Source organism: Schistosoma haematobium, chromosome 3 (genome assembly GCF_000699445.3).
Source record: "Schistosoma haematobium chromosome 3, whole genome shotgun sequence".
In the NCBI taxonomy this organism is placed as follows: Eukaryota; Metazoa; Platyhelminthes; class Trematoda; order Strigeidida; family Schistosomatidae; genus Schistosoma; species Schistosoma haematobium.
The window spans coordinates 23,996,480-24,019,913 of NC_067198.1; the positions used below are offsets into that span (position 1 = coordinate 23,996,480).

General features: G+C 37.3%; 1 protein-coding gene across 1 annotated transcript; it reads left to right on the plus strand.

Moving 5' to 3' along the window:
* Positions 1 to 8,553: 8,553 nt before the first annotated feature.
* On the plus strand, positions 8,554 to 21,449 carry CHMP5 (Charged multivesicular body protein 5; the record flags this gene model as incomplete). The annotated part of the gene is made up of 4 exons (XM_035733080.2): positions 8,554 to 8,622; positions 8,660 to 8,977; positions 14,822 to 15,064; positions 20,908 to 21,449. The coding sequence occupies 4 exons, from the start codon at positions 8,554 to 8,556 to the stop codon at positions 20,950 to 20,952; spliced, it is 675 nt and encodes a 224-aa protein (XP_035589614.2). The 3' UTR covers positions 20,953 to 21,449.
* Between the last annotated feature and the right edge of the window lie 1,985 nt (positions 21,450 to 23,434).

The window sequence follows — 23,434 nt, forward strand, 5'->3', positions numbered from 1 at the left end:
GCACATATTTTGTGTAACACGTCTGATTTTGAGGATTAGTATCGAAAATTGGAAGTTACACAGGCAGTGATAAAATAGGAGTCTATGGAGTAACAGTTCAGGATGATGCGATGAAATCCTTAGTTAGCTGCATAGAATAATTGTCAAATATCAGTTTTATGGGTCACACATACATGATAAAAATGACGTCAATATGAAAAGTCAATTAATTAAGTGTAGCACGAGGTACGTATTTTATTAGAAACGTTGGATAGTTAAGTATAAAACATATGTGGAAGGAAAAGAGTGGGAAAAATGAAAGGAACATCTAATGTTTCAGAGCGCCAATCACGATATTGTTACATCAACTTCGGAATTTTGGCACACTGAAACATTAAATTATGAAGCTACATAAAAGAAAGTTCTGAAAAACACAGAGCGAAGAAAGCCGACCGCCAATGCTAAGAACGATGACAGATATAATAATTCCCGCAGACTGCCACGTCTATGAAATGGAGTCGCGTTTAATTGGAGCCCGGTAAATACGATCATATGGGGACCCCAGACGTTCTGTTTTGTTTTATAGCCATTTAAATAGGTACCGAAATTTCCTTGTATAAATAACTAGCAATCACATCGATATTTAATAGGTGATATAAACCACTTTCGGAAAAAACATCAGTCAACCAGACGTTTGAACTGTGTCATGGTTTTGTTGCAACTGAGGCTTGCTGAGAGTTTGTTTCACATGGTTGGATAGTTCTGCGATGTGAGGTGTCCGGAAATCTGATGCTGATACACGGTTTGCTACGCACTAACCCTCTAACTGACCACTTGGGCGAGAACACAATTCTGAGTAAAAAAAAGTATATAGGACTCCTGAATAAGATGCACAGAATATTCATTAATATTTATACAACTATATACTTAGGAAATTGACTTACTGACCCCGTTGGAATAGACCTGACCTTTAGATCACTTCTAACTACCATCAATTGACCGTTTGCTTCTGATCGGCTCTCCACATAAGATAGCTAATAACGAAGAGATTCTGATTTTGATTTGTGTAGATTCTCGGAATCGATGGAATGTTTTCATAATTGCTCAGGTTGGGAGATGATCTTATGGAGTATGAAGGGTTGGCTGCCAAAGAATTGGAAAATGCCGTTTATAAGCCGGCGGATGAAGACATAATTTGATTCATTGTTTCTGATCAAGAGGGGTTCTAAATTGAGTTATTGATACTTCTGGAGCTAATCCTAATCGTAGAAATACCCCAAAACAGGTATAATGTGTCTTTTTGATTACAGTATGTTTCGCTATCTGATGCTCATTCAGCAAATATCTTACAATCTTGTTAGTCTAATTGGAGATTTGGCGACACAATCATGCATGCAAATCATCAATATAAGTAGTAGAACAAGTCTCCTGAAAACGGAATTGAATTTATCACAACACACAAATTTCATGCCGTTGTCGTAGACACTGGTAGAAGTTGTACTCCACTTGGTTACAACTCCTGTTCTTCTTGACAATCGTGTTAGCAGCGTTCATTGTTCATCAAATTGTAAATATTTATTTATCGAGAGAACTATCCGAAATTATTTCATTTTTATTTAAATATATGAACAACATATAATCACTACATTTCAAATAAGTCTATTTCTACCTTATGCCACATTTAATACTTGCGACTAAGTCGTATGCAACATCAACTTGTAAGTGTGAATACTAATAATTGGTTTGTTTCAAACCAGACCATTGTGTCTAGAGCATGTCTCTCACAGATGTAATAACATTCAACTAACTACCGTCAGTTGTCTGTTGGGAATCCTTACAACTATCATTATTTTCGCGTATTAATAAAATTTTTGATGGCAGTCCATATTTATTAGCAGTACTACTAAATCCTATCACAGTCAAACAATGACGAGGTCAAAGAACTTTTCATATTTGAGTAAATAGTATTAAAGTTAATAAACCAACCGGAATACCGGGTGGTATTCTCCCTTTAAGCGGTTATATTTCTGTTCCGCCAGTCAGCTTGCTAGTGCAGATTGACCTAAAAATGTACACACACGAACATCGAACCGACATAGCCGTTAACTAACTTTCCAGTTTAAACCAAAGTTAATAGTAGTAAAAACATTTATACAACATCAGTTGCTTTTCCATTTTAAAGCACAAAATAGTTGTACTGCACATAAGTTATGTTATTAGCCAACGGATATTACTATGCACCTTAATGTGGCTCGTGAAAACATATCTATACTTAATCACGACAATCCCATCTAGTTTTGTATCGAATTAACATCACATTTTATTCTAAAGGGATTGACATGAGATGGTACTGTTTCCCAAAAGCACTATCTTTGAAACTAAACATATTATATTTGAGAAGACTTACGTCCAAAATTTCACATCTAAAGAAAGCTTAATCGGTTTTACATGGCTCGTCCATTTAAGCGTGTTTACTTTATGTGACTTCTTTTTTCAAAGTAAGTATATATCCGGAGCATAAATATGTTCTTCAGAAATCCTAAACAACATGATGTTGACTATCAAAATAGGACGAGTTTGTATGGACTAGTATGTGAATTCCACGTTGGATCTTATAGATTAGGTGGTCAGGTTTCACTACAATAGATGATATCATTTTATTGAGTATTTCAGGAGGCCACGTTTTCTATTAGTACCATGAAATTTACTCGAGACTGTTGAAAAGCTGGAACACCAGTTGTTGGTATAGTGTATTGTTATTAATTAATAAAATCCGTATGTATGCGAAATGCAGGCACGTTGGGTATTTGATGAGTGAGTGGATGGTCGAAATATCCGTACATATTTTGCGAATTTTGATCAATTTGTGTAAGTTATTGATTATCTGTGTCAACAATTGTTAGGATTATAGATCACGACTGAGGTGCAGACATGCGCTCAATCAGACCCAAACACACTTTTACACAGGTAAGTAATAAACAATCCCGTAGGCTTCCTTTAATCATGTAATGGCAATTCTAAAATCTGAGATTAGGTCTTATTTCAGTACTAAAGATAAGTATACTAATACCGGTCTGGACATTCATCCCATAGTTAGGTGAGATGTTTAGGCCTGCATAGTCGAGCTAGTCCGTCTTCATCAATTGTTTTTGCCTCCATTTTTTCTGACCCACACTGTATCTTCGATGGCGGATATTATTCTCCTTTATTGTATGTTTAGTTTCAAAAATCATGTGTTAAGGAACCAGTACCACTACAATCTCCGTAAAAATGCAAACTACTGTATTATTGTGCTTAAATGTGGTTAAATAAGCTGTACGTTTTTCTAGGTAGCAATTTTTATGCCTGACATATTAAACTGTCCTCAACTACTGCGTCTTCAGTGTCTATCATCATGATGAGCTACGGTGTCACTCATGGAAGTCTAGTGGAGTGATAAGTTTCCAAATGCAGTAAAAATATTTGTCAAAGAATTTAAAATGTAGGTCTTTGACTGTATATACACCTTTGAAAGTTCATTGTTTATATGGCTGGCTTCATCATCCCTTTCGACCACCTTAGAACACTTGCATCAATTCGATCATGCATGCATCGTGGCATACCCCGTGCAACGTATTACTATTCGAGAATGAATTGTTACCAATATTGTCATATTCCCGTTGGTACGTCCTCTCTCATTACTAGATAAGTATCCACTTATTAAGTTATTTATTTAATCCTCAAAAAAACCATCTTTATAACATCCATATCACAGTCGCTCACTTTACAAAGGGTAGGTAACAAGTAAATTTTAGGAACACTTATATTCATGTGAAATTTTAATATTTAATTTGCATCCTGGCCATAACATTTATACGACTTTACAGCTGTTATTAACGCCCAGAACTGTTGGGGTTTTGTTTGTTGGCAGATATATGACTGTTGACGAAATCTTTAGAGGATGCATTTCAAGCTACTTGGTGCTGTATATACAGACGTAGTTGCTAACATAATCTCTGGGAACTCGGAAAAATAGTTTTGACATGAAGTCAGAATGGACTTAATGAAAATACTGTGATCATTGTGTAAGCTAAGATTACTATATATTACGGCTCACTTGATTGAACAGCCGAAGATCAGTAGTACAGAATCATCATAAATCAACTATGTCAAGAGTCACTTATGTTATGATACGGCAAATAGTGCCACATTTTTAAAGTCGTCCCATGTTGGGAAAAGACTTAAAAAATGCGGTCATCTACGTTTACGCCTCCTTCTGCCAAGGCTCTAGAAACAAAGTAAGCAAATGAGAGTCGGAATATGAAATTGTCTACAATCATAAATTTATCGAAACGGTATATTATATGCATATGGTATTGCTTTATTTTCATAGATTTTTATAGGGTTGACAAATAACTGTTGGTTTCCAATTTTCAGCTGGACTCATAAATGTTGTGCTAGTTTATTGATTCGAAATATATTCTTTCATACAAAGTTACCGGGACTTGTGTTATTTCACAGGTTATTATTATTATTATTATTCACAAACATCTTATGGATACATAAGTGCTGTGAAGAAACCATTTCGGGTTTCTTCAAAAATGCTATAATACACAATTTTCAATAATGGTAGCATTATACTTGCCATTTAAAAAAAAATTAGAGTAAGAGTACTAGAATATTAATAATTATAAATCGAGTCTGTGTAATTGAGAAGAATATTGAATTGAGCTCAAAGAAGGAAATGGAGAGAATAAGGGAATAGAAATAAAGGAGACATGAAATACGCAAACAGTTTAATTGGCGTGTTTATGAACATAAAACAAGAACAAACGATTATGTATATAACGTCAAATTGGTAACAAAAAATAATTAAGAAAAAAGAACTTATTATTGTAGTAAGATATGGCGCCAGAATGAATGTTTGTGCAGTCATAGTTTGGAGTGATGCGATGAAAGTCTCAATTGAGTGAAATATCAATATGTATGAGTCATATATGCATAGTGAAGATATAACGGGTCTGAGAATTTAATTTAAGTGTAACACAAGTTATTGTTTTAATTACAAACTTCGTAATCTTAAGAATATTTATTTAGAGGGAAAGAAGAGAGAAAAGAAGTGAACACTTAGTGAAAAGTTTTGATCCATGATAAGAATAATAATTGTGTAATGAATATCAACCTCACAAGGAAACCAGCAATTGAAAAAATAAAATAAAAATCCGTTAAAGCACTCGGATGAATACATTTAGATTTCTGTAATAGTATACAGAGTGAAACCGGATATTAGTACAAATATTTGTGCAATAATAATTAAGATTGATGCTATGAAAGTCAAAATTGATTTTAAAGGACAATCTGGAGTTAAATATGTTTAGAAGGATAAGAAGATACAAAAAGAATATCTAATGTGTCGGGGAACTAATAATGATATTAATAACCGTAATAATGATAAACATGTACATAAGCAGACTTCATATATTAAGATAAAGAGAAATAAAACAAGATAGACGTGGAAAGATTTAAAGGTTTTATTTTGCTTTTCAAGCAATTAAATGGATGATGGACCTTGTTTGTATAAATCATTATTGAATACATTGATATTAAATAGGTGACATAATCCACTTTCGGAAAGAAAATCGTCAAGGAGACTTTTGAACCGGGTTGTAGTTTCACTGCAACGGAGGTTCACTGGCAGTCTGTTCCACATGGTTGAGTAGCGAATAAGGATAAAATTCTGACGTAAGTTTGTATGGGTTCTTGGAAACGCCAGAATATTCTCCTTATTGCGTAGATTGTGGGATGATATCATAAGATATGAAGGGGTGGATACCGAAGAGTAGGAAATACCGTTAATAAGCTGGTAGATAAAGACAAGGTTTAATTTGATACATCTGATCCAAAGAAGTTCTAAGTTGGGTTGATGACATCTTTGGTGATAGTCTTTGTTATCGGAATACCCCAGAACAGCTTTGGTGAACTTTCTTTGAACACCTTCAATTCTAATCAGGTCATTATGTCTACAATTACTGTAAACTAAAATACCATATTCAAGAATGGGTAAGATACATTTTCTGTATAGTAACAATCTCGATTCGATATTATTGATGTTTATCATTATCAATCCGATCAGCTTTCTAGCTTTGGATACTTGAGATATAATGTGTTCAGAAAAGTTCAGACTATTGCTATATGTTAAACCCAGGTCACGAACAGTGTTGAGAGGTTTGAGTGTATGTGTCTGTACAGTCAGATTTAAGTTAAGACAGCGACCAATGTGAATAAATCCACTTTTGTCAACATTAAGTGGCATATTCCACGAAATAGTCCATTCGTACAACTTGTTTATTTCCTCTTGGATTACCGCTGAAATATAGCTTTCTTTCGTGGGAGAAGAGAATGAATAAACTACTTTCAGGTCATCAGCAAAAAGGAAAGGCTTACCATACTAAAAGAGGGAACACACATCATTGATAAAAAGGAGAAAGAGTAATGGACCAACCACACTTCCTTGTATAACCCCACTGGTTACATTCACAGGTTTAGAGTAGCAAGATCCAAAGCGAACGATTTGGCTACGTTCTTCTAAAAAAGAGTTGAGCCAAGATAAATGGGGATCCTGTATACCAAATGAAGAAAGATTTAGAAGAAGAAGTTTGTGTGAGTCTGTCTAAAGCCTTACTAAAATCGAAGTACAGAATTATCACTGACTGACCAACATCTCTTCTCTGGGTAATTTGATCAGAAAATGTCGTGTACGATATAAAGCATTAGTGTTTACTCATAAACCCGTGTTGGGATGGGCTAATCAGACTAGCTGAAAGTAAAAATGATAATAGCTGTTTGTGGATGATTTTTCCATGGTTCTTGAGAGCACGCATGTCAAATTAATTGGCCTATAGTTAACAATATCAGTACGTGATCCCGTTGTGAAGTTACGGGTGATAAGAGATGTTTTCCATACAGATGGATAGGTTCGATATTCCATAGATAGATTGGAAAGTTTCAAACAAAATAGTGGAAATTCTCTACTTCCATATTTCACAAATGATGAAGGGATCCCGTCAGGTCCACCATCATAAGACTTTTTCAGGGCAGCTACGGTTCAATATCACTCCTATTACGTGTATGATTTTAATGTTTTATCGGAACAACTGAACAGTACAGCATTATTGGCTGATCAGTATGCATTTTAAACTGCACTGTTTTGTTAAATAAAGACATTCTAAGCAAGTCGTTATGTATATTATTTTTGTATACTATTGATTCCTGTTTAGATCAGATTATTATTATTATTGTTATTATTATTATCAGCTTTATTCAATATTATATTTTTGGTACAATATAGAATTCTCAGCACAAAGTATTTCAACAAGTTTCCGTTTCTTTCTTCTTGGTCGGTCCTGGCGATAAATATTGAGTGGTCGCCAGTTAGATGTTAGCAGTTCACTGAATGAACATCTGAATAATGTGCATTCTTTCCGTTGTATATTGCCAGCAACCACATTGTCTCTTATTGAGTTTTTTGTAACTCTGACAACAAAAGGTTTTACACTTTTCAGAAACGCAGCAGAATAGGTTATGCGATTAGTAGACATAACGATATATTAAAACAAACAAAAATAGATAACTTGTTGAAATATCTAGATGGCAGGAACAGGTAGCCCAGATGCTCAAGCAGGCACTTCATTAGGAATACATTGAGCACAGTAAACTCCGGTTAATTGCTAATTTGGTCTTTTTCAGTTTACTGTGTTAACCGTTTGTTTTTCTTAACCATCTGAACGTTTCTGTCACTTTTAAAGTTACTCAAAGTTTGCAGAATACTGACCAAAATGTTGATAATTAAACAGTATAACTCCACAGCATTAAATACGAGTGTTGCGACAACCGACAGTGCAGATAGGTTTGTTTACGAAACGGTGATATTTTAAAAAACTTCGCCACTACTGCATTAAATGACGATATTGTGCATATAAGTAATTTGGTTAAGGATCAAGAACAGCCCACACAGCAATAAATTGAACTTCGCAACTGACCATAAAAATTTAAAAAAATAATTACTTGATGCCACTTTGTCTTACCGGACTCCTTAACTGCGGCGTATTATCCCAAATTCCATGTTAATCGTTGTTGGCATCTCTTATATGTCTGTTCAGCAAGAGGACGAGCTACTTCTTATTGTGCCTTGACCTTACTCTAGGCTGGAAGAATGTATGACGTAAATCTTGTTACGAAATCTATATAATACCCGAAGTGCTCATATTCGTAAATAAACCAAAGGACCGATGAGAAAAACATCACCTCATTATAATGGGGAAGCAGTAAGACAACATTATTAGTAAAAGGTGATCATGATGAACATTTTTATGAGACCGGTATCTCGCTACCTAAATATGTGACTGAAAGCTCATCTGTGAACTCTTTTGAAAAGAAGATAAATCAGTTGAGAGAATAGTATTGTCATTAATAACACAGACCACCAAAGAGTCTTGTCATTGCAAAACTGATAGTGGTTTTTGAACTTTTAACTGTCTGCAGTTTTTCTGAATAGTTAAGGTTACCCGCGCAACTCAGTTGTGCCGCGTTAAAGTTATGAACCGGATCTTCGGGCAAGCTAAACCGAAACAGCCCCCTCCAAATCTGACTGATGTGATTTCCAATGTAATTGCGTCAAAATTTGAATATTTAGGTATTTTAGGTAGATAGCCGGGCCGAATCTGTTGATAAAAAAATCGATAAACTGGATGAGGAACTTAAAAAATATAAACTACAAATGCAAAAGATGAGAGACGGTCCTGCTAAAGAGAGCGTCAAAATGAAGGCTTTAAGAATTTTAAAGCAAAAGAAGGTGTATGAAAATCAAAAGGAACAACTTTCCAACCAAAGTTTTAATATGGAACAGACTAATTTTGCTATCCAGACTGTGCGTGATACCAAAGTTACAGTGGATGCCATGAAAGTCGGTGCCAAAGAATTAAAACTGGAGATGAAAAAAATTAACCTAAATAATGTGGAAGTAAGTCCACTAGTGTGGATGTATCTGGTACCATTTGCAATTTTGTAGTCTATAGAAATCTTTGCGGGAAGCAATATCTTTAGGATCATAATTGTGTGTCAATGGTTTATTCATTAATTTTGTACCAGAGGCACTTGCTTGTCTATAAAAGTAAATTTACGCCGTTAGTATCAAACAGTTTTACGTAAGACCATGCTAGTCATACTTCGTTGAAGCTCTCCTTTTCCGTCCATCGAGCTAAATGTAGCTAACACCATATGTGGACCTTTGAGCGACACAACTGACTTTGAGAGTGTTCACCTAATAACTAAGGCCAAATGAGGGTTATAAATTAGTATAAGGAGTTCGAATGATGATTTACGGTTGACGGTTAAGGTTTGAAATTAAATTTAAGGTTTTAATCACGAACTAACATCAGCTATGATGTCATGACTTTATTTAACCAAATGGATGAGCGAATTTCGCGCCAAAATCCGTTTCCTGTTATCGTATACTTGATTGGTTCGTCCATAAATTGTAGTCTCTCCATTCGAACCTGACGTTAACGTTTTGTTTTAACTGTGGGTTGTTACGTGCGGTCAGAGCTTTAGAACACAACACTAATTGATATATGCTTTCAATTCAGCTATGAACTAAATTCTTTATACTTCTGGATGCATGTTCGACTAATATCAAAGTTGTTAAAATATATATACATGTACCATTCGAATAAGACTAGAGATTCAGTCTGGTAAATAGAAATATTGGATCTATCCTAAAGAATTACGAGTATTAATTGCCAAACTTAACATCACACCTAAGAAAAGTCAGCAAGATTATTGTAGAATCATAAAGAGTCAATTAGAAGGGTTATACAATTCAAACAATTCAGGTAACCGAGATACATTTTTCAAGAGCCAAGTCACAAATTACTCGTATGTGTGATCCTCGCTTCATCATCATTTGGCTGAAAAAACAGTGCAGACTGAAACATGCGACCAACTCTTGGAGTTGCTTATTGTTGGTCTTAGAGATGTCAGAAGGTTTAGATTCCATACTAGGTCTTCAAGACGCCCTTGGCCATTGCTGCTACCTTGACGTGGTGGTTGAGTTTGCCTGACGCGATAAACCAATTGGGCTATACTGGCCGGAATTATCGTATCTCAAGGTCCTACCATGCCAGACAGGTCGGTTGGAGTACGGTAAGATTAAAAGCAGCAAACCCTTGGTCGGAGAGCGAAATCATACTGCTGACTGTACCGAGATGTGACGGCTGAAGACGAGAAACAGTCGGTAGCAAAAGATGTAGAGTGATGCTGTGAAAATGAGTGCATTCATACAATATCAGCCGTCTCTGAGCTTTATTACTTAGTTCTTAATAAGTGAATATGGTTGTCTGACACCAACTAAAAATATTACACATGTCAAGACTTAATACTGAGTCCGTTGACTAATTTCCTCTCTTGACCTAATATTTCTCAAGGTTTTGTCTGTTTTACTATCCCTCGTTGTCTTTCATATCTGATATTATAGTGAGAAATATTATAGAGAATTAAATGTAAATATGTCTCCTCTAGCTTTTGCATAGTATGTGGTATGGTCTATAGATCTACCTTGACTAATGTATTCTAACATCAAGTTGAAACTTCTAAATCTCATTAAATGCAACATGACTTAGTGGCTTATGATTAGTCAGGAGCAATTTCATCCAGGAGACTAGTTAGAAAATAACTTATTTATTTATTTATTTGAACACATAAATATTGGTACAAGAGAGCGCCAATATATATGCGCCACACAAAACAATGAGAATTCGAAGAGGAAGAAAAAAAGGTAAGGAGTGCAAAAAAGGAGAACAATAACGAAGAGGTTGGTGCAAGGTAGTGTAGTAATAATAATAATGGGGGAACGGAAAGGTACAATCAGAAGAAATCTTTCAGTTAAGTAAGATACAACCACGTTTTATGAAGAAAGTAAAAGGTTACAGCAGGATCGCCACTGGCTTCTATTCTGAGCCATATCTGATAACGTCTCTAGCCACTGTGTCGCACCATCTCTCGGACCCCAGCCAGGGAGTCGTGAAGGGCCAACACAAGCCAGCCCTTTGCAGCTTACTTTCATACCACGACACCATGTCATACACTGACCACCTCTCCGCTTTTTCCAATTAGTCCCAGAGTCGGCAAATAATGTACGACGTGGAATTCTTTGGGACGACATTCGTAGAACATGTCCAAGCCACCGAAGTCGGTGTTTCAAGATGGTGACATCGATTGCATTATCATCTCTGTGCCCTAACACACGATGCCGAACCTCTGCATTACTGACATGGTGTTGCCACTGGATGTCAGAAATTCTTCGGAGACAGCGGTGATCGAACATAGAGAGTCGTCTAACGTCCTCAACTCGGAGAGGCCAGGTTTCACAAGCATAGAGCAAAACTGCTCTCACCGACGCCTTGTAGATCCGACCTTTTACAGCCAGACTAACACCACGAAGGCACCAAAGGTGTCCAGATTGGCATAAGTCGCTCTGGCTTTCACTATACGTGCATTGATCTCATCACTCACGCAACCACCAGCACTTATGCAGCTACCTAGATACACGAACTTCTCGACTACTTCTATCTGCTCACCATCCAGGGTGAGTACAGGATTAGAATTCTGCCAGTCTTGTAGAAGTAATTTGCAATTCGAAGGTGCAAAGCACATACCATACCTACGGACACTGATTTCCAACTGATTAAGTGCAGATTGCATGCCTTGTACATTCTTACAGAGTAAGACAATATCACCCGCATACTCAAGGTCGAGAATTCCTTCTCCAGGCAACAGATCCACACAACGATTACTTACATCCATCAGAGCTGTTTCCAGAATGTCGTCGATGGCAAAGTTGAAGAGGAATGGTGAGATTCGGCAATCCTGCCTAACCCCACTGCTTGAATGGAACAATGGAGAGAGGTGGTTGTATGCCCTCACTCTGCCTGAGGTGTTTGTATATAGGGCTTTTAGGATGTTAATAAACTTCTCAGGCACACGCTTCTTCAATAGACAATCCCAGAGAACAGTCCTATCCAACGAATCGAAGGCAGACCTGATGTCAAGAAATACTACGATTGTTGGCCTTTGATAAGTATGACGGTGTTCTAACATTTGGCGGAGGGTGAAGATATTATCAATACATCCTCGACCAGAACGAAACCCAGCCTGCTCCTCGCGAGCCAATCTTGCTCGGGTTTTGAACAATCTACCAAGTATGACGGAAGCCAATAGCTTGGACGCAATCGGAAGTAGACTTATTGCCCGATAGTTGTTGCAGGAACGACGTGAACCCTTTTGAAAGATAGGGACAACTATCGACTCATTCCATGACGTTGGTACACTCTCGAGCTCCCAGACCTTTGTAAACAACGTCGTCAGTTCCTTAGTCAGAAAGTCACCACCATCTTTAAAAAGAGCCGGAGGTAAGTCATCTGGGCCAGGTGATTTGTAGCGCTCGAAGAGTTGGAGTTCTTTGCGGACTTCCGCCTCATTTGGTGGATCATTCGTCACCGGCCATGGAGGGCAGGACAGTCTGATCGATGTTGCCGGAGCAGCAGGCCAGTTGAACTGCCCTTCGAAAAATTCCGCCCATCGTCCAAGACGTCGATGGATGTTAGTGATTGGCATCCCATTATCCTCGTAGATTGTTTCGCTCACACCAGACTTCTTGCTGCCAGTGGCTTGGATGAGTTGGAAGAGCTTCCGGTAATTACCAGATGCAGCTACTGCTTCCAACTCATTAGCACGCTTCGACCACCAGGCTTCTCGGTCCTTACGCAAGCTTTGCCCGATTTCATTACGTAACATCCTTCGTTTGTGGTCAAACTCACGGTCACCCGGAGTAGACCGACGGGCTTCAATGAATTGTAAGGAGCCTGAGGAAGGCCAGTGCTTATAAGCGGGACGTTTCGCGAACCCACAACTGACTGTACCCGCCATTTTGATGGGGTCATGCAATTGCAACCAATGCTCATCTATGCTTTTCGGTGGAATGATAGCTAGCCTAGAAACTAGCTCGGTTCGATACTTACTAGCAACAGAAGTTGCAACCAGCTTGCTAACATCAATCCGTTGGTGGCGGTCACTTCGTTGTCCACTGAAAAGTAAGGTAAGATTGGCGCAGACCAAGGCATGGTCAGAGTCCAGATAGGTACTCCAAAAGGAGCTGCATTCTTGTACACAACCACGCCAGCGGTAGCTGATCGCGGTGTGATCAATCTGAGTCCAGACTTGAGATGCAGAGTGAGGACGCCAGGTGGCACATCGGCGATGACTGTGCCGAAAGTTAGTGCTAGCCAGGAACAGGTTGTGGTCTGTGCAGTTGCAGTAGACGGTCCCCGTTATCTGTCCTGCGACCAACATGTCCCCATCGACCACCTAAACAATCCTCTTCTGTGCCTAGACGCCCGACCTGAGCATTCAAGTCTCCGGCTAGTACTACAATATCTGTCGAACGCACTTTCTGGAGAAGAACAGATAACTGGTGGTAAAACTCATCTTTGATTGCATCCGGACTGCAATCTGTCGGGGCATAAGCGGAGATGACGAAAATACATCGTTTCTCACGCCGATTTCTGCTCACTTTGATGGGACTTTCTAATCTAACAGCACATAACCGACTGTTAATGAGAGTCCAATCGATTAGTGCTGCCTCAGCTCTAGCGCTTAGTGCGACACCAACGCCAGCAAGACCAGACGAAGATGCCACAGGGTCCCCGGATAAACGCACGTGAAACAAGCTTTTCGAAGCGACAGATGGAGAGCGAATTTGTAGTACTTCGCCAGAGTCTTGAATACGGGTCTCGGATAGACAGCAAACATCGAAATTAAGACTTTCCAAAGACATAGCCAGCTCTATCTGTTGTCCAACGTGCATAAGTGTGCGAACGTTGAAGGCGGCCAGTTTGAATGGTGCACGTGGTTTCAGAAAAACTCCTTCAGTACTCATATTCAGTGGTAACATACAATTTTCAACCGGACAGTGACTCGAGAACGTTTAGATACAGTGGAATTTCCACCAAAGTCGACCTGCTGTATAAGTCGAAAAAATAATTATAAACAGAGCGGAAATAAAAGAGGGTGAATAATGACGTAGTAAATAATAATAATGCGAGTCACTTGATTGTTATTTGGAGCGAGAGGAATATTTTTCAGAAGTAGACAGTTCATCATGTTTTTGTGTGCGGGCTGAGATACTGCCCGGGTGCCCAGACCGAAGCAGAAAATAGCTATCCTCATACAAGGGCGTCAGAAAATTATAGTACAGTTCACCAATTTCCGATAAACACTCGTATTCAAGTTTGTGAACCACATATCACGTAACGACAAATTCAGTTTGATTGATCAAAGTAAATTATCAGGGCCTATTTTCAGTTTATCAGTTTTTAATCATCTAGTCAAACGATATTCGTGATAAGAATTAGTATTATGAAAGTATATTAATTTCGCTCTCACGTTTCCAGGTACAAAAATATCCACATTAATGCGGAAGTACTATGGGTTTCCTTCAGATTTCTTTGTCTTTTGTTTAAACATACCTCGCATGCCACATTAAACGTACTGGCTGTATGTAAATTAAATGGTGAATGGACGATATCCAAATTAAACGTCAGGCACTATGTAAAATTATTAAATAGCTGGATGATATTTTCATGTTTCGTATAAGTAGTGACCTTTTCAAAGTTCGTTTCGATGTTTATTTTTAAATTATGGCGATTATTTTCGGTATCGTTTACTAGGTAGGTGTTACGTGTTAATCGAAGTTTCTATATTGTTTGGTGCACTTAGGTCTTACATCTTTCCTTTCATTGTTTTTCGATAGGATCTTCAAGACGATTTAGCTGATCTACTCGTCTCAACTGATGAATTACAAAATATTCTCAGTCAGTCCTACGCGACACCCGATATAAATGAAAATGATCTGGAACAAGAATTGATGGGTTTGTGTGATGAGCTAGGTTCTGATACAACGTATTTAAATGAAGACTTTAACGCACCTTCTGTTCCAACGGGGATTCCTGGAGAAAGTTTACCAACTCCAGCCATGGGTACTATGCCGTCTGCTGTAAGTTATCAGATTTAATTCATTGCCAGGGCTTTCGCTTTTCGTTTTTGGACTTAAATGATGTCAGAAAGCACTAGTAATTATGTGTATTTTTAGTTAAACTGCCAAAAGTTTTTTCGCAAGTGATATAACCCAGTTAAATGTTCCAGTGTTCGACAGTTGGACTGATTTAATATGTGGCAGCAGGTAAGGCAACATTGAGAATAATTCAGCAAAACTAAACAGCGTATTTTTCGCCAAATAAATTGGAGACTACTGTACTAGTGTGATTAGTTTTCACCCTTTTGTTAGTTTTTTATGAACAATATCGTGAGGCCATCCGGAAACTCAAGTTGAATGAACACATTCTTATCACTAAACCTGATAAAGGATCGGGCACGGTAATTCTAAACAAGACAGACTACATAGATAAGATGAATTCACTACTGAGTGATCAAACTAAATTCCAAAAGCTTGGGTCATGTAAAGACCTCAATGAAAAGACCGAACGTCAACTAACTGCAGCATTAAAATTCCTAAATCAACACCAACACATCTCTGAGCGTACCTATAATATGCTTAAGCCTTCTGGAACACATACCCCTCGACTATATGGTCTACCTAAGATCCATAAACCTGATATTCCTCTACGCCCGATACTGGATATGGCAAATTCACCATGCCATTCAACAGCAAAATGGTTAGTTAAGTTATTAGAACCATTGCACCAAGAACTTTCTAAGCATAATGTTAAAGACGTCTTTGAATTTGTTGATACAATTAAAAATATGAATATAAATGGAAAAACCATGCTATCACTAGACATAACATCTTTGTTCACTAACATCCCTCTGACTGAAACTATAGATTACATATGTGAACAACTGATAGAAAAGAAAATAGAAATTCCTATCCCAATAAACAAAATGAAAGGACTTCTCTTGAAATGCACTATGAATATCTACTTTAAGTTTAACAATGAATTTTTCCGACAAGTAGATGGGGTAGCAATGGGATCACCTCTAGGCCCGATCCTTGCTAATATTTTTCTGACCAAACTAGAAAATGGACCGCTTAAAGACATCCTAAATAAGCTTGATTATTACTGTCGATACATAGATGACACATTAATCATATGTGACGAAAATATCGACAAACAGGAGATGTTAGACGCTTTCAATAATGTCCCCCCAGCCATTAAATTCACCAGCGAGGAGAAGGACAATAGTATAGCTTTTCTAGATGTCCGACTCTCTAGAAGGATAGATGGTTCCATAAAGCGAAATATGTTTAGAAAGTGTACATGGACGGGTCAGTATACCCATTTCCAAAGCTTCACACCTCTGCAATATAAAACAAATTTGGTTAAGTGTCTCAAACACAGAATCAAGTTATTATGTTCTGAAGACAGTGTGGAGGAAGAAATAGTTATACTAAAGAACACATTACGTAATAATGGCTATCCTGATAATTTCGTCAAAAAATACCTCGTACAAAGTATTAAAAAGAGAAGACATTGCGACACAGTCAGTAAAAAGACCTTATTTCTGAAACTTGACTTTAAAGCCGACATAGCGGGTGATATTCTAACACATCGACTCAAAAGATCTGTCGAAAGGACGTTTCATGCCGCCAAGTTACACATAACTTTCTCGACTAAACCAGTACTCACACAACTAATCAAGGATAAGTTACCGAAGATGGGCTCCTCCATGTGTGTATACCAATTCAACTGCTCCTGTGGAGCTAGTTACATAGGCCGTACTCAGAGGGCTTTATCCTTGCGTGTTCGTGAACATGTACCAGCATGGTTGGGAAAAGGAGTCACCAAATCGATTAACAGCAACATTCTTTCTCACTTGGTAGATAGTGAACATCATATCAAAATAGAGGAAGCTTTCTCTGTTTTATATCAAGTTCCAAAATATCTACCTCAAGGAGCTAGATTACGACTGCTTTACACAGCCGAAGCCATCTGGATCAACTCCAGAAGACCTAATTTATGCATCCAGAAAAAATATATTCAGCCTCTTTGTTTACCTTGGCCTACGACTGTATCACCGAATACCTAGACTGAATATTATAAACCTCTTACCCCTTCCTTCATTTTTATTTATTTTCCTTATTATCATTATTTTTCATTATCTATATCTTAATCTTCATATCCATCATTCCCAATTTGTTGACCGTAATTACCTTGATAACACCCCCCTTATTACATATTATATTCACACAACATTATTATTATTATCTCAGTTGACAAAATTATTTTCAATTTTGCAATAGTACCATTATCTTATTGTGACTGAACAATTTACTGACCTTTATTGAATGACCTTTCTAATTTGCAAATATTACATTTTTTTGAAGTATATATATATATATATATCGTAACAGATGCAAACGTTCACCAATTTTTAACACATAACATTGTCAAACTCATTAATACATGCCTTATTTTTGGCCTTTGTAAAATATTATAATTATGGACTTATAACTGTAGAGCCTGATGATGAAGTTATTGAAAACAATTGTTCGCTCAAATATTCTTCGTTTTTGAATATCTGTTTTGTTTGAAGAATTTTGTCCATAATGCCCATTCTTTTAGGCTTCTACGAGTGTCTAATATTATGATCTGATAATTTAAGTTTCTGTCGAATAATCTTGGCACACATTCGCTATTATATTTTCATCGAATTAATTAATTGCCTTAGAAAATAAACATCTTATCAGCAGCATTCGGAAACTGCAAAATACCTATTTATAATGAAACGCACATTTAAAAGTTGAGTACAGTAGCTCACTAAATCGTTCATTATTTTGTTTTGGGGAAGACAGATATTACTGAGGATCTAAACTACGCATCAACGCCTAAACTAATTGTAAGATGTGCATCAGTCGCTTCAATTATCTTCAAAATTTCATCAGCCCTAATGGGCTGGTGTCTGATTAAGTCTCGGCACGAATTCAGAAACCTCGATCGGCTTTTGCCAACTTGTGGCGTAATAAGGATCTGTTTGTTAACCAAAGGATGAGTTTACTGTCCAGTAGTTCGTTCTATTCTACATAATGGCTTGAAAACGTTGCCGTAAAAGTTGGAGGATATTCGTAGATTGCTATTGTTCGGTCACGGATGTCTTCGAACAATCGCTCGTATATTTCGGAACTATTAAATTACCAATTTTATGATTAGACGTAGATTACCAGGTATGAGACATCGATTAGCAAAGTAGTGAGCCTTTGTTAACCAAGACATTATGTATTCCCATCCACAAACTACATCGGTGATGGTTGAAGTTGGGGTAGGTTGTAAACAAGCTAGGATCGACCAAACAAATACAACTCATCTGTCTATGAAGACACTAACTATTGGGCTAAACCATGTAGATGGGTACAGACTATCTTGTAGACTTTCTTCTGTGAGCTGGATGGTTTGGTCGTAAAGCTTTCATCGTTCTTGTGAACGACATCATCAGCACAAGACTCGAGCAGAAGTGAAGTGTTCGAATTTCTCCACATATGTCTCCCAGCTTGTCATGTTGGCATCGGTCCTGATTGGTTATTGTTGACCCTTGACCTGTCATTGTTTACTTCTTTATTTGGATTGCGTCTGTCATTGATTTGATTTTTAGTCCCATATTTGTCCATAATGTTTTTGATTGGTTGATAAATTGGTTCGATTTCAATGTGCTTGTTGATCGCTGATTGACCTGAGTGCCAAGCTTCCGAATAGTCTCTGGTGTTTTTAGAATTTTCTCTATCCAAGATCTCACCATTTTCCCAGTCGAATGTATATCCGCAGTTGTCCACTTGCATTGATATAAGGAGGATATGTCATGGTGTTCGACCCCTAATTGATGTTCGTTCAGGCGATGATGAGGTAGTCCACCTTGTCCGATGTAGTGTTTTTGGCAGTTGGAACAGTTTATTTTGTGGATGATCTTCGCTTCTTCTTTTGTCATTTCGTTCTTTGGTTTGCATAAGATTGATTGGAGTGATTTTGTTGGTTTGTGTGCTATACCTATTCCAAAAGGCTTTAACAATCTCGTCGCAATTTCTGATATGCCTATATATATATATATATATATATATATATATATATATATATATATATATATGGTAGGGTAATCAGATTGTTGGTCTCTGTATCTGATTTTGTTTCTGTTGATGCGTTTGGTTCATATTTTTTGATGAAGTTGATTGGGTAGCCATTCTTTTGAAAGATAGTCTTCAGATATTTTTCCGCGCTGCAAGTGTGTTGCATTGTGTCCTCGCCCTCTTGAATAAAGTTTGTACGCAGTTGATTTTGTGAGTTCTTGGCTTGTCGCTACTGTAATTGAGAATTTGGTCTGTGTGGATCAGCTTCCGACATTTTTGGGTCTCCAGTTTTCCTGTGTCGGTTCTGGTGATTAATACATCCAAGAATGATAGTTTGTTGTTTGACTCCTGTTCCACTGTAAACTTTATGTCATCGAAGACGTTGTTGATCAGAATGTAGGTGTTTTCCAGCTCGTATTTTTTGATGGTAACGAATGTGTCGTCCACATAATGAATCCAAATATTTGACTTGATCACTGATAGGGTCGAGTTTCCCAGTCTCTGTATCATTGCTTTTGCAATAATATTGGTGATCTCATCAGTGTTCCTTTCGTTCGTAGATTTTGTTGCTAAATTGAAAATATGTTGTTAAGCATAAATCGATGAGTTCTAGTAAATTTTTACTTTGAAGCTTGGTCTACGTTGGGAGATCTGTGTCATCGGTTAGCAGTTTTATGTGAGCGGTTGCTTTAACAGGTTGAGCATGCAGTTGTTTGTGTTTTCTTCCGTAGGCGGTTTCGAAATCTTGATTAGTTTGTTTTGTTCTCTGTGTCGTCTGCATGATATCTCAATGGCTGTTGTCAAGACCACCAAATGTTCTAATGTGAGTATCTTCCCTAGCTTCCCCTTTGGGTCATCCATGACGTGTTGGTATTCGCGAATCCTGTAGTGTACATTAGTTATCATTGTGTGAATTTGGTGTTGATCTTGTTGTGTTGATGAGGTGTAGCAACTTGGACCGATGTATATATGTGCCTGGTCCTACCTTGTAACTCACTTCCACCATCGAGATAGTCTGTATATGCGATTTCATAATGTCTTGGTTAATAAGGGTTGATTATTTGTTTATGGATTCAGAAGAACTATGAAAGTTTCACCACCAAATATTCCAACTCAAAACAGAACACCGAAATCATCCACCTGAGCCACAAATCCTTTCCACCGTCTCACAGGTGATTTGACCTGGGTCATTGTGACTCTTTATCAATGGTTAGAAATTCTAGGTAACGACTCAAAACCGTTCTCAATGGGGGTAGATGATTCACTTTTTGTCCTTCCTTAGATCGTAAGTTTTTGAATCTTTTACAATTTATTTTGTTTCGCTTATGTAGATTTTCTTGAATCATATCTTCGATGTACAATTTTTTCCATTTTCATTTTTACTGCTACTCTGGGATTTGGCCTAACAATTTCTGGTTGTTCTGATGTGGCAATTTGGACCGATCTATATATGTTCTGCGTTGTGCCTGACTGAAAATGCAATGTTCAGCAACTTATGTTTAGGTCTTCCGTATAGCCTCTGATGACACATACTAACAATAATGCTTCATGTGATAAGTTACTAGAGAAGTCCAAAATATGGAGCCAGAATATCGAGAACTAATTAAGTTTTTGTTACGGTTTTTGTAGTTATATTATTAATACTACAAATCACGAGAGCAGTTAATATTTCATCATTTTTCTAGGTCATTGCATATTAAATGTACTGCCTGCTTTTCATTGGGTAATTACGTACTTCTTTTTGTATTGTCTTAATCTTTTTGCAGAACAATATCAAACTGGACGAATTTGGTTTGCCTCAGATTTCGTGAATCACACTTACCTTGATCGCTGGCACAACACATATCTTGATTTATTTCAGAAGTGTTTTGTTCTCCAACATAACATTATCTTCACTCTTACTTCTAATAATATCTTATCTGCAATGATTTTTTAATTTCTTTTGTCAGTGGACGAATTTGTCACACAATGTTTCATCATTCACTAACATTGTAGTATTCTAAGGTTATCAGTAATAGAACTTTGTCAGAGAGGGACAAGCGAGTGTCGATAAACCTTCATTTAGACCCATCGTATCCTCATAATATGTTTCGTTTATATTCACTCAATCCAGTTCATCTTTCAATAACTGAAATGATACAATGCACATTAGATGTTTTGAAATTTTCTCAAAGTTGAAGTAATTCAAACTATTTACGAATAATGTTGAAATGAAATTACTTCAAATCAGAATGCAAGCCTATTTGATTGAATAGACCCCATTTTAGTTAGGACTGAGGGACTACGTGAAAATTTGTAACATAAGGAAGTGTTACCTGAGATTTTATTATATGTACTTCTAATCCCTATTTGGTTAACAACTGGGTTATAGTAAATTTTACACTATTTTAAGTGTAAGCTTCCATCCGTCCTATTGAGTAATAATGTATCTTTTGGCATTTATAAATTACCAGTAGTTAATTATAAATGTTCCAGTTATGTGCGTATTGAGATTTATTATTTACGCTGTGTTATGGTCTTATATTCTGTGTATGTAATCGAATGAGTTTAAAAGTATGAGTAGTACAAATAATACGAAATATTTGGTTCGTATTAACGCTGTTGTGGTGATTAGCAAACAAACAAGTGAAGGAGAGCATTAGAGCTAACGAGAAGAGATATGTGGAAGATCTAGCAACGACAGCGTACAAAGCTTCAACAGGAGGAAATATGAAACAAATATACGACACAACGAAGAAACTAGCGGGGAAATATTGTAAACCATAGAGACCGGTCAAGGACAAAGAAGGCAAGACAATCACTGAGATTCAAGAACAGGTGGGGAGAGCACTTTGAGGAACTCGAAGCAACACACACAGACCTACCTATAGATGTCACTCTATTAATTATCAAAGAAATCAGGATGGCCATCAGACGAATCAAGAGTGGGAAAGCAGCAGGGTCTGACAGTATACCAGACTAGGCGGTGAGGTCAGAAACAGAGATACCTGCAAACATACTCTACGTTATATTCAGAACGAGTTGAGAAAATCAACAAGTTCCGATAGACTGAAAAGAAGGATACCTCATCAAGATGCCAAGGAAGGATCTGGGCAAATGTGAGAACTGCAGAGGCATCACACTACTATCAGTACCAAGAAAGGTTTTCAATAATGTTGCTGAACTTGATGAAAGATTCGGTCAGATTCCGTAAGTATATGTCATGCACAGACCAAATCACGACACTATAAATCATTGTTGGAAAGTCAGTTGAATGGAACACGTCAGTATACATCAACTTTCTTGAATATGAGAAAGCATTTGACAGTGGATAGGAGAACCCTATGGATCCTTTTCTCACACTATGGTGTACCTGAAAAGATCGTCAACATCATACGACCGACTACATTATTTAAAAAAATACAATCTAACAGTTGTCTGTGTTTGATTTATGAAACTTACGTCAGTTACTCGTGAAAGAGCATAGGCCGCTCACCAGCATTCTCCATCCAACCCTGTACTGGGCAATCCTTTCCAGCTCCTTCCAGTTGTTATTCATCTTTTTCATGTCTGCTTCTATTTCCCGACATAATGTGTTCTTTGGCCTTCCACTTTTCCGCTTCCCTTCAGGAATCCATGTTGATGCCTGTCTTGTGATGCAGTTTGGCGATTAGCGTAATGTATGTCCTATCCATTTCCATCTTCTTTTCCTAATTTTTTAGCGAGTTAGTTTTCTACGGGATTGCGTCGCTAACCCCATGCCCAACTGTTGGGGTGATCCAGAAAATTGCTTGCAAAAGACAAGCAATCATCAAGAAACACTAAGAAGCGTTTCGTCCAATCAGCGTTCACTTGGAGTCTTGGACAGAAATATCAAGGAAGCGAAACGTCACATGCAGAGGCTCTGATTGGTTGGCTGCTACACTGCTACTATGTTTAGTAGCATTCCAGAATATTCTCACAATATTTCGCTCATCGTTTAAGCATAAATCTTGCTAATGAGATTGTATTAGCGCACCCAAGGTGTGAATTATACTCCAACACTTGTCACTAATTAGTAGGTAGTACTGAAATCCATTTCTTATTGCTGATCGGAATTCATTTTAACTAACCTCTAGTTTGGCTCTACGGTATATCAATTTCTGTATACAAATGTCTTATATATTTATAGTTCAATTAATAATTTTGTATGTTTGTTTTGCTGAGAAGGCTCAATACATATATCTCTTCAGTAGCCTTTCTTTGAATTTCTAGTATACTAGTGTGAAATTGTGTAGGATGTATTTGTTTGGTGACTACCAAACTTCATATATA